The sequence below is a fragment of the Triplophysa dalaica genome, chromosome 4 (assembly GCF_015846415.1).
Source record: "Triplophysa dalaica isolate WHDGS20190420 chromosome 4, ASM1584641v1, whole genome shotgun sequence".
Taxonomy (NCBI): Eukaryota; Metazoa; Chordata; class Actinopteri; order Cypriniformes; family Nemacheilidae; genus Triplophysa; species Triplophysa dalaica.
The window spans coordinates 23,250,304-23,266,246 of NC_079545.1; the positions used below are offsets into that span (position 1 = coordinate 23,250,304).

Genomic DNA, 15,943 nt, shown 5'->3' on the forward strand with positions numbered 1-15,943 from the left:
AGGAAGGGAGGATACTTAAAGTAATGTGCTCCATTACCAGTGTCATCTTTCTAAATGTGTGAAAGGCTCTGTGTGGGGGTGCTATTTCCCAACCTATCAGTTTTTTTGAGGGAGGAATAAAAGGTGGGTTTAAAAAGGGAGAGAACAGATTTGGAGAGAGTTAATTGTTTTAATAAAAAAATGAAAGCATGAATTACAACAATGATTTCCTCTATAGCACCGTTTATGTTGTGTAGCATCTCCGTATCAAATGTGCCTTTACTGCCACCTCGTGTCTATTTGCAAACACTACATCACAAGTTTCTCTGTTCCTCATATGGTCCTCCTTGCTATATGAATGTTGTCTTCTCTTCACCATATAAAATGTATGTAAAATATATTGTTTAAAAGTACAATTGATTTCTGTTTGTCTTTATAATGACGGTGTGACCCTTTAACATACATTTTAGGGAAACTGACTGTGCCGTGTCTATATTTAAAAATAAAAGCGTAGGCTCCCCGCCTACTGAACGTCTCTGACCTGTGACCTTCCTCTAAGGTCCTTCGCTCTGCGCCTGCGCAGAACACTCGCCGTGAGCGCAGTAGAGCCAAGATGGCTGCGGTAGTGGAGAATGTTGTCAAGCTGTGAGTATTCTTTCATCGTTATTTGTCTACGTATGATATCCCCACGCTATAATTCGGTCTGTTACATTTCATTTACAGTACAGCATCATGGTTTATGTTTTGTTTGCCTCAACATAGCCAAAGTAACGCTTTCGACAAGGTTATCTGAGCTCTGGTTAACTTGGCAGCTGCTGTGTGTCGCTTTTACTTCACTTCTCTTCCGTGTTTAGCAGGATCACGTGAGCGCCTATTCTGTTCATCTGATCGTTGTGTTCATATCAGTACTGTCATAAATCCGATCGAGAATTGTGTTTGTGTGATGTAAAGTTCGGTTTGGCTAAATGTAATGTTTCTATAACATAAGTTTATGCCTTCACAATTTTCCAAACTTTCAAGAAGTACAACTTATTTTATTTCAGTTTGGACATGACCATTTGCATAAAGTTCTTAGCACTATAGTTCTGGCCCTTTAGTGTTGTCTGCTTTGGGATAAACTTTGAATGTGTCACATCACAAAACATTATTCGGTGTAAAGAAGTCCAAAATGGATGGATTGGGGAGTGTGGGCCCTTAAACTGTGTCTTGCAGCTTTATGTGTGTTGATGCCTTCAAGGCGGATGACCATCCTTGTTATCTGGGCCTGGTTGCATAAAGCACATTAAGTGTAAATTTCCCTTGAGTGTGCCCTTAAATATATCTTAAGTTATTCTCTTTTTGTCTTTGGTAAAGGGAAATCACACCTTAAGTGTCACACTTACGGTGCTTCATGCAATCGGACACTGGGCTTGAAAGCTTTAAAGGTTGTGTCACAGCAAAGCTGTAAGCTTTTGTTTTGTCCTCTGTGACATTAGCGGCCCGCCTGTGCTCTAATCTCATGGGCTTTAGCTTGCCTGTGCTCTTTGCGGTTGCCGGGGTGACGGGCGGCAACAGTTCCTGCTAAGTGGCTGGAGTGAAAGAGCTACAATGACTGGGTTGCATGCCTGCTAGACCTCCTGCTCCATACAAACACACATGGGGTGGGTACGCTGAACAGGGCTCAGCTGGTTTCAGGTTGCCAGTACTAGGATCATTTATTACAGGAGATGGCTTGAGTTAAAAATCTGGTTAAACGTTTTTGCGTTGTTTGTTTGTCTGCCTGGTGTCTAGTGTGTTGTTACTTATAATGTATGCAAAAAGCAATGTAATGCTTATAATTAAAAAAAGACTCTCTTTCTCTCAACAGGTAGTGGTCTAGCTTTTATTTTAACTAGTAACTTTGTATTAGCACCTACTATATTATTGCTCCTATATGACATATCGCTTATTGCTCCCTGAACTCTCTGTAAGTCGCTTTGGATAAAAGCGTCTGCTAAATGTAAATATAATGTAATATCGATTTTTTTTCCACTCTTTCACTGTCTCTAGGTTGGGTGAGCAGTGTTACAGGGACGCTATGGAGCAGTGTCATAACTATAATGCCCGTCTGTGTGCAGAGAGGAGTGTGAGGATGCCCTACCTCGACTCTCAGACAGGTGTCGCCCAAAGCAACTGCTACTTCTGGATGGAGAAAAGGCACAGAGGACCAGGTGGGACACACAGCCCAGTGGTCAGTTTGAATGACGGAAAGGATAGTTCTCCTTAGAAAGTTGTGTTTGTTGAACTGGCCTGTTCACTGTCCACTTTATTGAAGTAAAAAGTTAGATGCATCTGATAAAATTAATTAATAACATGCAAAAATATAATACATATACATTTTTTATTTAAATATATTTAAAAACTGAAAAATATAAAACCAACATACATGGTTCACATTATTTCTCGTAAAAAAATAAATCATCACTCCTTCCGTCTCGCTTTTTCTGCTCTCTACATCGACCTAAGACTTTGACTCTACCTAATTTTTGAAGTTTTAAAAAATCGGTTCGTTAATGCAGTTTGTTGGTTAAAGCATCTTAAATTTGTATATAACTCACTCTAATTTCTCAACATCAATCTTTCTCTTTTCTTTCTTTCTCTTCATAGGAATGGCTCCAGGTCAACTGTACACATACCCAGCACGTCGCTGGAGAAAGAAGAGGAGAGCTCACCCTACAGAGGACTCTCAGATGGCTTTCCCTTCTCTAAAGTCTGGTAAGAGACATCTCACTTCCTCTGCCTGAGGCATTGCTAACAGAAGTGAAAATATATGGTATGATTGGGTGTGACTGCACAATTTTCAGTGCAGTCTCTTTATAGAGTATTTGTGTTTAATTCTAAGATGTACTGTATGTGCTATGACATTTTTATCCATCTCTTGTGCAGTTGCCTATGGATGTGAATGTGGGTGTGTGTGTTTCAGAGCTGGATCTGGGACTTAAGAAGGAGGTTTTCTCCAGTGATGTCAGCAGTTTAGAGGCCCTTCTGAAAGGAGAGCCGATAGATAAGAGATCCGGATTGGAGCTCCGCTCAGGGGAGGAGGAGTCCAGCTCAACTGAGTACTCCACTGGGGGACCAAACTCCACTGCCAGGGTCCGCAAGGTAAAAAAACACACGGTTAAGGAATTAGTCCGTTTTTTAAGAGAAATTAGCTTAAAAGACTAGTTCACCCAAAAATGGAAATTCTATTTTCAACATTTACATTTGTCATTCAAAACCCAATTGTAATTTTTTGTTTTTATTATAATGTCAATTCAGTCTTTCATAGGGAATGGCAACTATCTAATAAAGTTTCAAACACCTCCTTTTGTGTTTCATGGAAGAAGTCAGTCATTCTGGTTTGAAACATCATTAGGGTGAAAAATAACAATATTGTAAGGTTTGGGTGAACTGAACTTAATGTAGTTTTTTTGTCTGTCTTACAACATATAACTTATGTTTTCACTCTTGTGTGTGTAGAGAGTTTTGGAACCAGATGATTTTTTAGATGATCTGGATGATGAGGATTATGAAGAAGATACCCCGAAGAGACGGGGAAAAGGAAAAGGCAAGGTGAGACACAAAGCGAGACAAAGTTTTTTTGCTTGTTGTATGTGTTCATCATAAAGTGCTAAACTATCTTTTAAATCGTCCATAATTGTTTAAAATGTGCTTAACACATTTTATTTGATGATGGCATTCTCTTTGCAGGGTCGCGGTGTTAGCAGTGCCCGGAAGAAGTTAGAAGCAGCAGCTGCACTGGAAGATCGAGACAAACCGTACTCCTGTGATAGTGAGTCAGACATTCATGGAAACTAAATGAGTCTGCTAACTGACCTCACAGTGATCTCCTCTGGAGATCTGCTTCTTTTAGCTTTACGCCTGCTGTAATATAACATAACATAAGATAAATCTTAGTCATCTTTTCTCAGTCTGACTGTTTGTCATGAGCTGTACCACAAGAAAACTAAAAAGTTCCAATCTTCAATATTTTAGCAGACTGTCCTGTATCTGACACTCTCAAAGCAAGTAAAGTTTCATCAATTCGGTCCATTAATGGAAAAATAATGTCAATTTGATTTAAAGTCTCATTTTCTTTCATAATTCTTGATCCCTGCACTCTGCATTTGTGTCTCTGCCCTTAAATGTGTCATAATACTGTGATGCTGATGTTCTCTATGAGTTTATTTCTCTTGATCCTTTTGTCAGTCTGTGAGTCATTCTGTCTCTTCCTTCTCTTCTTTTTCTTTCTCTTTTTCTCTCTTGCAGACACTTTCAAACAAAAGCATATTTCAAAATCTTCCGAAAGAGGTATATTTCTCTCTCTGTCTGTCTTCTTCATCCCTCATTTTTCTCCTGCCTCACCCACCATGTATTATTTTTCACTTAATATTCTGCGTGTTTGTATCGAAACAGGCTTTATAAAAGATTTTAGAGGCATTTTTTTTTTTTACTGAGCAATCATTTGCTTGTTTGTCAGAAAGCTGGGCTAAAATTTCTTGGTTAATTTTAAGGGACAGTTCACTTTAAAAAGAAAATTCTTTCATCATCTACTCACACTCGAGCTGTTCAAAAGCGGTAAAAATGTCTTGGTTTCAAATTGAACACAGAGAAAGATATTTGGAACAATGCTTGTAACCAAACAGTTCTTGACCATTGACTACCATAGGAAAAATTACAATGATAGCCAGAAGTCTGTTTCTTTTCCTACATTCTTCAAAATATTTTCCTTTGTGTTCAACAGAACAAAGAAATGTATAAAGCAATTTTTACTCCTATGGTAGTCAATGGTGGCCAAGAACTGTTTATATACAAGCATTCTTAGGGCCCTATGAAATCCGTTTTATTTTTCCCAAATTCTGTTTTATTTTTTTCGTTTTTAATTCTGTGTTTTCTTTCTTTATACTATACAATAGTAATATTTTTGCCAACATGAAAAATACTTGGTATACTACAACATTTACTCATTAACTATAATAAGACACATAATTTCTTCCATTTATCTTTCTCTGTGTATTACAATACAGAACGCATTAAAGCTAGACGTGGACTGAAAGCCCCACAACTTTTGAATTTTTGGGGGGCTCTGTATAATGTGTTTGCACGGAGTTTTCCCACTGAACAAGTTTTCTGTGTCTGAGCCATATGCAGTATTCAGACATGTTCACTCAGGTTGTTCCCGGCAGCATGACTCATTTTAACCTCTTACTCTACAGAGCTTACATTATGAGCCGGAGCATTTTATACACGCAGCGCCTGTCCGTCACCCAGAAAATGAACTAATCTGCCTGTTGTTATTATCCACAAATACCTACAATTTATGTTTTTAATGTAAATGACATCCATTTATCATTCCATCGCCCTGTCCCTTGTATTACTTGTTCAGTGTCATCGCTGTGTGTCTTTCCATTACCCCTTATTCCTACAAATCTCCTACAAATCACTAATGTTCTCCTTTACTATTCCTCCTCTTTTGAATAGAGCACTTCTGCTTTTGTTTTGAGCTGCCAAAAAACTCATCATGTTTTTTCCCCGGAATGTGAATTTTACAATTCCTATATTTTTATGTTTGTGTTACTGTGTGATCAGTTAAACAAACAACTGAAAAGCAATGATAATGATATTTAGGAGCGAGAATCAATGAGCATCAGGATATCAGGAGGCACATTGAAATGGGCCTAAAATCTCAAGATGCCATCATGTGGGAATGAGAGTTTGGCTGCATCCAAATACCCCACTTGCGGTCTTTGCACTTTACCACTTGACTACTTTCATGACGTATTTCCTGTTTTTGGCCCTAGTGTTTTAATGGGTGTCAAGATCCCAAGTGAGCATGTAGTATTTCTAACCCGATTGGACACACTTAGCAAGTGCAAACATATCAAGTTAACTAATGTGGCGTTTCTAATTATGAGATAAAAAGCAGTTTTAAAATACATAACTCTGAAGTTTTCACCAATAAAATATGTAACGCTATGTTTTACTAGGAAATTATATGTAATATCTTATTATATAGTCGAGTCAGATTTATTTTTATAGCGCTTTATTTGTATTGTATCAAAGCAGCTTTATCCAAAAAACAAAAACAAAACACATGTTAGCCAAACGTAGATTAAATAAAGATATAAGCTTAAAAAGTAGTAGTATAACATACACTGGAAAGCTTTCCGCAACATCTCGCTAGACCCGAGCAAAAAGTCTAATGTTTTATATGCAGAACATGAAGCATGATGGAAGATAGTGTGAGTTTAGTGTGTGTTAAGTGCACTCCCCTTTGGCGGTTTTAAGATATCGGACACACTTGCGCTCTTCCTTCCTGTCGCATGCATGCGTGCTCTCAAGTGGTCACTTGTTTTGTTTTAACAAATTTAAACAGGCATTCATAATATCTTGTTGTGTGTATGTAGTTTGTGGAAAGCGCTATAAGAACAGGCCTGGTCTCAGTTATCATTACGCACACTCTCACTTGGCTGAAGAAGAGGGGGAGGAGAAAGAGGAGATGGACATTCGGGAACCGACTCCGCCCCAGCAAGACGAACCGAAGAGTAAGTGATTCATCATGTTTTGTTTTGGTTGCAAAGACTTCAGTAGGCAATGAACAGTGGCACTTTGAGTGATGTGAAATTGTTTTAAATGTCACATCGCCGGTGATGCAAATAAAGGTTTATTAAACTAACTGGTTGGCAGTATTTTATAAAGCAGCATTCATGTTTGTATATTATACTTAATTATGGACAGTATGGCAGTGTTCCAAAGCCTAGTGAGCCAGCTTGCTGTCCACTTAACTGCCCGCTAAGGCCGCATCATAACTTAAATGGGGCTTATTTAGGACGCTTTACATAATTTTTTGGTATTGAATTAGGTGTATTCTCTGCCATCATCAGTGGATTTTTTTTTTTTTTTTTTACTTTTTCTGAGGTTGCAACACATACGCTACTGTAAAATTCATCAAAAAATGTATATTAGAATGCAGCATTTGATGTCTTTAGAAGTCTGAAAAGGCTCACTGGAACACTATTATTCTCTTTCGGGAGGATCATTTTTAAAATGTGAAAAATTAATTTCAGTGTTGTTGTTGTTAAAGCATTATTTGTTTTATGTGTATGTGAAGTATTCGTTCCCTTTGTCTGTCTCTCAGCTCCTAAGAAAGGTCCAGATGGTTTGGCTCTACCGAACAACTACTGTGATTTCTGTTTGGGAGATTCTAACATGAACCAGAAAACCGGTCAATCAGAGGAGCTTGTGTCCTGCTCCGACTGTGGTCGTTCTGGTAAAGCAAAGAAGCATACGCAAATATTTGCATATACACTCTAATCTTTGTGTTGCTTTTAATATTTGTTATTGTTATTTAATATTTGTTATTGTTATTATTATTCATGGATCTGCTATTCTTTTCTCAGGTCACCCCTCATGTCTGCAGTTCACTCCTGTGATGATGGCTGCTGTAAAAACATATCGCTGGCAGTGCATCGAATGCAAATGCTGTAACGTGTGTGGAACATCAGAAAATGATGTGAGTTTGAGCATTGTCCAGCTATTTAAAAAAGTTAACTGTTAGATGTTAGTGTAGCTTCATTAATGTAATGTTTATGTGCTTGCCACAGGACCAGCTGTTGTTCTGTGATGACTGTGACCGAGGTTACCACATGTATTGTCTCTCGCCCCCAATGTCTGAACCTCCTGAAGGTAAAACCATGCTAGTATTTCCATACCTATATGGGCATAGAATTCCAATAAACAAGGCTGAATAACATGTACTTTTGGGGGATTTTGTAAGGGGGCTTGTGAGTCTTTTTTTGTATAACACATATAGAGCACAATACATCAAATATAAATATAGATGTAAATAATAAAAAAAGTTTAAATAAATAAACAAATAATATTAGTGATTTGGTCACAAACAACAAAGATAATAAAATATATTCTTTGCGATGTTTCACAGGAAGTTGGAGTTGTCATCTATGTTTGGACCTCCTGAAAGAGAAAGCCTCTATATACCAGAATCAGAATACACCCCCCTCGTGATGATCTGTTTGGAAAAACCCTTTCATTCACGGTTCCTTCTCACACTTGCTCGTTCAATTAAGCAAAATGAGGTTGAGCAGACGTTTTTGGGGGAACGGAAAAGGAACGCCAACCTCGACCTTCTTCATAGCTACTAACAGAGGGAGAGAAAAAGAGAGTGAGAGAGGATTTATTTTTTCTTGTGTCACATCTCGGCAGGTTTGATCCCAGTATGACTGTTACACAGTTTCAAGTTTCAAACTACCCCTGCTCTTTGTTTTCAACTATAAGACCCCCAACAATAAATAAATATCCAGTAGTATACACCTGAATGTTAATTCTCCTGTCCCTTTTTAAAGTTCATACTTGGAGGAAGTCAGTATGAGAATATATGATTCTGTTTTTGAGTTTCTGCTCATATAAGACCTATTTCTGCAAAAACATGATTAAACCGCAGCTTATATCAGCCAAAATAACTCATAATAACTGTCATACTCGCAATATTCAATGTACCGACATTCTCACAGAGGAATAGTTGAAACCAATCAGCATGCCAATGCTTGTTCATTATAAACAAACGTGTTTTTGTATATTTATAAATTTGTATAGCATATATAGGCGTGTTGAATTTAAGATCTATAAACTTAAACTATAGAAATGATTCAGTATAATGGGATTTGTTTCTTAATAGCCTCTAATCTGCACTAGCCACTGAGATACTGAATCTAGGGGTCAGTGCGTGAGCTCAGAGTAGTTTTTTTTTTCATTATTATTATTTTAGGATACTGTTATGATGTTCAGAGAATGCTTCAAACAGACCTGAAAAAAGGCCAGAAACAATCAATAGCAACCAACTATTAAAATGTATTTGTGTGAGCACATTATCAGAACAGTGCACACTTCATAGAGCAGTATGTTAATGGTGTGAGGAATCTCACAGACTAAACATTCTATGCCATCATTTTCATGTTTACTGTCATGACTTTCCATGGTTACAGCCAAAAGAGCATTTCACTTATATTTATTCATTTTCAAATAAAATTGAATTGCCAATCGCCAGTTTGTAGTGAACATCGAGCAATAAATCATTGTAGGTTAGGATTGTATCTTCTAAAGGCAAATACATGACCTACTGGATTCACTCAAAATCTGAAAGCTCTCCCCCAAACTGAAGCTCTTCTTTGGTTAACGCATTGTATGTTTTAGACGGATTTATGTATTTTCCACATTCACAAAATACACATGACTTTGTGAGCATCACATGAGTTATGTGGTAAATTCCATTCATTATGCTTTATTTTTGAGGCTTCCTTACAGAAAAAGCGCATAAATTGCACATTTTTCACATGTGATCACGTTATCACATGACATTTCAGTGCTTTAGCTGTAAGGAGTGTTGGCTTCTTTAATCTGAGGTTTGAGAGATCTTTTTTGAAAACAGATGTGCATTATTTAACTTTAAAGCAAATGTAAAAGCCATCCCTTTTCTTTAAATAACTTTAGGCCTTAAAATATGGGATTATCCCTGGAGAGGACAATCAGGTTCTTTGATCAAGACAATAACAATATACAATGTGCTAAAGGCAAATTTATGACCCACCCTAAAGCCAGCTAGCCCAAACATCCTTTTGTTTAAAGAATAAATCCTCTGTGGTCCATCCAGCTGTCTCCTTCAGCCCTGTTTTGTGTAAATGAATACTGAATTAAGAAATTAATTGACCTGATATTAATTCTGTGTTCTCTGTAAATCTTCACGTCCACAACGGTTCAGGCTTATATCCGATAATAGAAATGACTACATTATTGCTCACAGCACTCATAACATGTACAGGATCTTTTGTTTTATTGTACATTCTCAGTTAGCTGCATGTTTAATTTACGGTACATTTATACAGTACATAGCACTCTAGCTTCCACTCTCACAGTAACGGCTAGTAACAATTTAACTTAATAATTTAACTTGATGGTATCTGCCAACTAACTCTTGTTAAAATAATTAGGAAGTGTAACACTTTTCCTTGATGTTTTTAAAACTGTTTATATAGAGAGAACTGGCCATTTGATTTTTTTAACTTTGTGTTATTTGAAAAGATTGTTTCTGGCTTAGATTGTGGGTTTTATTTTATTTATGGCATTTGGTGTATGGTACATTTTTGTGTCCTTTTTTCCAAGAAAAATAAAACTGTCACCGACCACACTTTGTGTCAGGGTACTGTTTATCACTTCTGCCTCGTTCACTACTAGTTGCTTTCTGTTGTGTTATTGAAGAACTTTTAGCAAAATTATAAAAGATGCTTGAGGGCTGAGATAATTTTAGAATTACCAAATCATGTTGCTATCCTTCAAGATGTGTTCTGTATTCTGTTGCTGCTGTTTGTAAGGTTGACATTTATAGAACTTTAGGTATATAGTGAAACCCATCCCATGTGGCAACTAAATACTTTTAATGACTGTTGTCACAGCTCTTTACTCAGATGTTGAGTAAACTTTAACATTACCCAGTACTGTTCATGGAAAGAATTTTCCTATTGGAATGTTGTGACATTGTGTAATGCCTCTTTATTTACGAAGTGCTTGAAATGATTTCTAGATGTTTTTCTTTATGGATTTCATCTATGCAGAAGTTAAAGCTAGCACGCAATTGATGTTTGTATTTGGATTTGACCATGAAGTGAAGATACACTCTTGAAGATAAAGGTGCTAAACGATGCTAGAGGACAACCATTTTAGGCTGCATGGTTCCATAAAGAACCTTTACGTATGTAGAACCTCTGTTGTCTGAAGAACAAAGAATGTTTTGAGAAACAAAGTTAAAAAACTAAATGGTTCTTCCATGGCATCACTGCCAAGCTCTTTTTAAGGGTGCACTGTGTGGCCGAAGAGCATCTCATTTGTGCCGGAAAGAATTCAAAACAAATCATTTTTTCACAGTGAAATTTCATTGTGTATACAGAGCAAACGCAGAGGCACACAGTTATACATATGTTTGTACCGCCAAATAATTGCATCTGAATCTGCCATGGACTGGACTTAAACTAAACAACAAATGGTGAAGTCAAAGTTTACACTGTACTACTAGACTTCTTTTGCCTTGTGGAAGCAGGGCGAATCCAGCTGCTCGTGTCCCACTTTCGTTTATTTCCACAGCGGCAAAGCAGCAGCGCCTTGAAAGTGACCCGGAAGGACTCGTTGCAGAGGGCATAACATATAGGATTAACTGTACTGTTTACATAACACAGCCAGTATCCGAGCTGCCAGAGTTTTTCTGGGACGCAGTATGAAATGGAAGCCAAAACCATGATGTTATATGGCGTCCACGTTAGGATGAAAGCCAACAAGATGGCACTCAATGTTCGGGCAGCTTTCTTTTCTCTAATGATGGTACTGATGCGGTGTTTCGCTCGGGGCTGGTGGCAGTTGACGGGGTCTGACCTTCTGACCATTTTGGAGAGCGACTGCCGTGTGGGGCACTCTGCTGACATGTCTGTTGCTTTCGTCAAGTGTTCCTGCACACCACTTGAAACCTCTGATCTGTTTTGCAGATATTTTAACTTTATCACAGCCGGATTGGATGACGGTTCTCTCGCACTAATGCTCTGCTCATGTTCGTCCTCAGTGGAAGAAGACAAGGCACCGTCATCCTCGTCGCCGATGTTCCAGCTTCTGTTCCTGTACGCTTCTTTGTAACTCTCATGAGCTGACTTTCCCAAAATGTCCGCCAATGAATTCGGAGAACTTTGTCTCCCTGGAAAACACCCAGCCAGTGTGCCTTCACTCTTTTCTTTCACTTTTTTAGAATTTCTTTCCTTTGAGCAGCTCTTGGTACTGGCCTGGTACATGAATTGTTGGTCTAATCCATCCAGGGTGTTTCTAGTCTTTTTTACAGTCCCAATAAAACCAGCAAGTCCTTTTGCTCTGTTCTCGATTTCCCAATAAATTCGCCAATACAGAATGATCATAATGGTGACTGGTAGATAAAAAGCAGCCATGGCTGTACTGTAAGTCAGTGGAGGCACCTTTAAGAAGGGAATGGAACATTCCTGAGATTCAGCCTCGGGGGATCTTCCGACCACATGGGGCCAAAATAAGATTGCAGGCCCCCACAGCACAAAAGACACCATCCATGCGAGAGCGATCATCGCTGCTGCTTTCTTTGGCGTACGCTTCGTTCGGTACGTCAGCGGTCGAGTAACAGAAAAATACCGGTCGAAGCTTATGACCAGTAGGTTCATTACCGAAGCATTGCTTGCTACGTAGTCAAGGGCCAACCACAAATCGCAAGCTAGATGTCCCCATGTCCAGCGACCCATTATGATGTAGATGGTATATAGGTTCATTGACACAGTACCTAAGATCAAATCTGCCACTGCAAGACTCAGTAGATAGTAGTTACTGATGGTTCGCAGCTGACTGTTGACCCGGAATGAGATGACCACCAGAAGGTTACCGAGGATAGTGACGAGGGATAGAGGTCCAGTCACAAGCACAATCAGAACCACCTCCCATGCCTGGTGACCCCCAAGTGGGTCCACGCTAAGGTTTCTTGCCTCCGAGATGCAAGTTTGGTTCATGTTCCAAGGGGTCACGCAACATCAAATGCTTGAAGGGCACAATGCATTCTTCAGGAAAACCAGAAAGTGGTATCTCCTGCATTACTGACTGTTAACACCAGGGGGTCGCTGTGACTGTATTGTCAGGTAAGAAAGAACAGAAAGTTCAAAGGTGAGTTAGATTCTTAGGTCTTTGTACTTTTAATAAATGAGATCACTTTCTCAAGCCTGTTGACTTTGTTTTATAGTATTTTCAATAGAAGGAAAATTACAACTGTTTGCTTACCCAGGTTCTTCAATATATCTTCTTTTGTGTTTAACAGAACAAAGACATTTTTCCCACTGTGGCCTTTAATGGTGGCCAAGAACCGTTTGGTAACAAGCATTCTTCCAAATATCTTTCTCTGTATTCATCAGAACAAAGAAATCTATACAGATTTAGCACAACCTGAAGGTGAGTAAATGAAGACAGAATTTTCATTTTTGGGTGAACTGTTCCTTTAGCTTTAGAAAAAAGAACTAGAGAACACAAGTGATGTAGCATGTAAAATAATAACTTAACGATTCATTTTGTTTGGATGACAGCATATTCTCATTCTGAATTGCAAGAATGCTTGATAGCCACAAACAACCTGCAATAAGGCCAAATAACTGGCCTGTATTCATTTATTTCAATAATTTAACATTAAACTGTTTATTAAATATCAGTGTATTTTGATATACATTTGTTGCCATTTTACAAAAGCAATAAGTCACCCACATTTTTGCATTACAATGATTTTTGCCACAGTCTTTTAAACATGTAGCACAAAGTAGTATTCTCTAGTTTATATGCTAATAGGACGTTTTGTAATATTTTAATTTTTTTAATAAACTTTAGAAACATTTATTATTTAGGAAAATTCACGGTGGTCCATTGTGCATTCATAACCTTTCAATCTTCTATAAATAGAATTTTAAAGATGTTTATCTTCTGGTTTCTTAATTATAGTTTTATCAGTCTTGCTCATAACTCGCTTAATGCAAATATCTTAAACAATGTGTAATTTTTTTTGCAGGATGTGAGTTTGTATTTTTAGTCTGAAAGTATCTTTAAATAATACCCGTAAATAGGAATATTTTAAGTTAAGATAATTTATATTTTATTACTTATTTATAATATATTGTTTAATTAATTACATAATGTATTATTTTAAAGTTACATTTAATTTATATAATTATCTGGCCTAAAAAAACAATACAAACGATAGACAAAAGCAATATACCTTGTGCATTGATAAACAGTTCACACTTACCCTTTCGATGCAACTCTCAAAACCGCAGTTACCCTTAACTGTAGCACATTTTAAGCTCCTTAAAAAGTATACATACACAAGATGGGTTTTCATCCATCGCTTCCAAGTGTTCCCTTTAAGTCAACACTAAAAACTGTTTTTTGCCAATACTCAAATAAGAGCTATCCATGCATGTGTTTTTGCAGCTTAAAAATACTACTACAAAATTACATTGCACCCCAGTGTCTCATCCACCTCGTCTGGCTGAAGGTGGCAATGCATTCTCTTATTGCTACACAAGCTGAGCTGCAGTAGTGAGAAGAGGTGGCTGTCATAACATATGTAAATACTAAATGAGAGGCTGCCAACTGTTCAAACTCAAAGCACCGGTGACAATATGCAGATGCCACTCTCTGTGTTTACCTTAAATGAGCTCCGAACACTGATGAGGTGAATGGGATGGGGACCATTCACCCTCATCTTTAAACAAGAATATAGTGTATTACAACAGTCATGAATCACACTGTTTTCTCTCTTTATATATATGATACCGAGTTGATGTACAAATGGGCCTGCGTTGTATCTCTATGTAGCAGCGCTTGGGTTAGTGTGTGTACAATGTGTACAATGTGTACAAGAGCTGGTAAAGAGTGCAACACTCAACCAAGTTATGTTTAATTCTTTTATTATATATAACTGTGATTCAAGAGTTTTCATCTGTACAGTACGTCACACTTAAGCATACGTATGAACGTAAACTAATAATACAAGTCAGTGGAAAATGCATTAGTGTATTAAGCCAATGGTGGTACATTGTATGCATAGCAAATAGTCATCACCTTGCACTTTCCATTAAACCAAGGTTTTCATCCTCCAAAAACCTATTTAATCGGTTTTATAATTGTATTTTCCTTTCTTTCTTATCATTTTATGTGTCACATAAGGCGAAATAAACGGACTAAATATATTAATAGGTCTGTGTCTGTGTTTGCCTTCAGAGATTCATTACTGGTCAAAACACATTTATAGTTAATCAGTAATCATTTCTCTTTCATGTCATTTTAATGGATAAGACGTCATGTGTCAGTGCTACTATAGCAGAACGCAGACACCTCATTTTGAGATGTGTGATCATATGGAATCAAACTATTATAGTGAAATCATAAATACTATGAAATAACACACAGCTCAACTAATTATATTGTGATTAAAATAATCAAGTAAGTATGTGTTATACTTCTTTAGCTTTAATTTGTGACCAGGAACGTATGGTACATTTTCAAATGCTTTTTGAGGTCCCAACTATTCTGTGCTCTTATTGGCTGATTTTATTTGATTATTTGGACCAAGTCAGCTATTTTAAAAACACAACACAACTAGTTTCGAAGAGAAATACCTTCAGAGGCTAAAAATGTTTTGGGCAAGTCAGCAGGTCATCTGCTCCTCTTATTCATAGGCCACCTACAAATATCAACATATCTGCTCAATTGATGAAAGGTAGATAGAGAAGTAGAAAGTTAACCACGCTTGACACTTAACATCACGCTCCACCTTTAGTTGATATAATCGAAAGATTTTGAACGAAGAGCAATATTTTTATTCTTGAATTTGTTTCAAATTTAGCATGAGCTGTCTCCTCATGGGAACAAAAAATTGTAAACATGAGATGTAGTGGAGTAGGCGGTGAGTAATTGTTAATGAGCGCCAGCTGTGCGCGCACCGGTCTCGAATCACGTTGGAGATCGGGAGCATATAAGAGAACGAGCGACCGGACCGTCGATGAGAGAGGACCGGGCCCGAACATGTTTTATGGTTTAATGGTTGTATGTATGTTTTACTTCCGTGTTTTGTTTTTGTGATTTGTTTTGTTGAGGGGGGGCCGCCGGCTGTTATTATTTCTATTAAAACTTTATTTAAATGTTTGCCGGTTCCCGACTCCCTTCCTTTTATTGAGATTTGTTACAATGAGGTTAACAGATAGATGTCTGTGGTACCTTATCCTTCTGTGAAGTACACAATTTAACATTCGTCAGCTACCTCACCTCCACATTGTTCACACCAGTGGTGCAGAATAATGGTTGGTACATTTAAACGCCGTTCTGCACACTTATGCACAGTTTGTCCACAGACAGCAGGGGG

At 37.7% G+C, this 15,943-nt stretch overlaps 2 protein-coding genes across 3 annotated transcripts; one reads left to right on the forward strand and one right to left on the reverse strand.

Annotated features, from left to right (window-relative positions):
- Positions 1-486: 486 nt before the first annotated feature.
- On the forward strand, positions 487-10,177 carry dpf2 (double PHD fingers 2). Of its 2 annotated transcripts, XM_056745661.1 has the most exons (12): positions 487-624; positions 2,008-2,168; positions 2,605-2,712; positions 2,921-3,099; positions 3,457-3,549; positions 3,688-3,769; positions 4,246-4,287; positions 6,384-6,521; positions 7,115-7,246; positions 7,377-7,489; positions 7,581-7,662; positions 7,919-10,177. In XM_056745661.1, the coding sequence occupies exons 1-12, from the start codon at positions 593-595 to the stop codon at positions 7,999-8,001; spliced, it is 1,245 nt and encodes a 414-aa protein (XP_056601639.1). In that variant the 5' UTR covers positions 487-592; the 3' UTR covers positions 8,002-10,177. The 2 variants fall into 2 exon arrangements, with proteins under 2 accessions (XP_056601639.1, XP_056601640.1); XM_056745662.1 differs by lacking the exon at positions 4,246-4,287.
- Positions 10,178-11,042: 865 nt separating this feature from the next.
- On the reverse strand, positions 11,043-12,551 carry chrm1b (cholinergic receptor, muscarinic 1b). The gene has a single exon (XM_056744832.1). It carries the CDS (start codon positions 12,549-12,551, stop codon positions 11,043-11,045), a length of 1,509 nt encoding a protein of 502 aa, XP_056600810.1.
- Positions 12,552-15,943: the final 3,392 nt, after the last annotated feature.

Bases quoted from the DNA above. Each gene is read 5' to 3' on its own strand.
- dpf2 (XM_056745661.1), top strand. From the start codon at position 593: ATGGCTGCGGTAGTGGAGAATGTTGTCAAGCT. The intron at 625-2,007 runs GTGAGTATTCTT...CACTGTCTCTAG, and splicing joins GTGGAGAATGTTGTCAAGCT to GTTGGGTGAGCAGTGTTACA. The intron at 2,713-2,920 runs GTAAGAGACATC...TGTGTGTTTCAG, and splicing joins TTTCCCTTCTCTAAAGTCTG to AGCTGGATCTGGGACTTAAG.
- chrm1b (XM_056744832.1), bottom strand. From the start codon at position 12,551: ATGAACCAAACTTGCATCTCGGAGGCAAGAAACCTTAGCGTGGACCCA.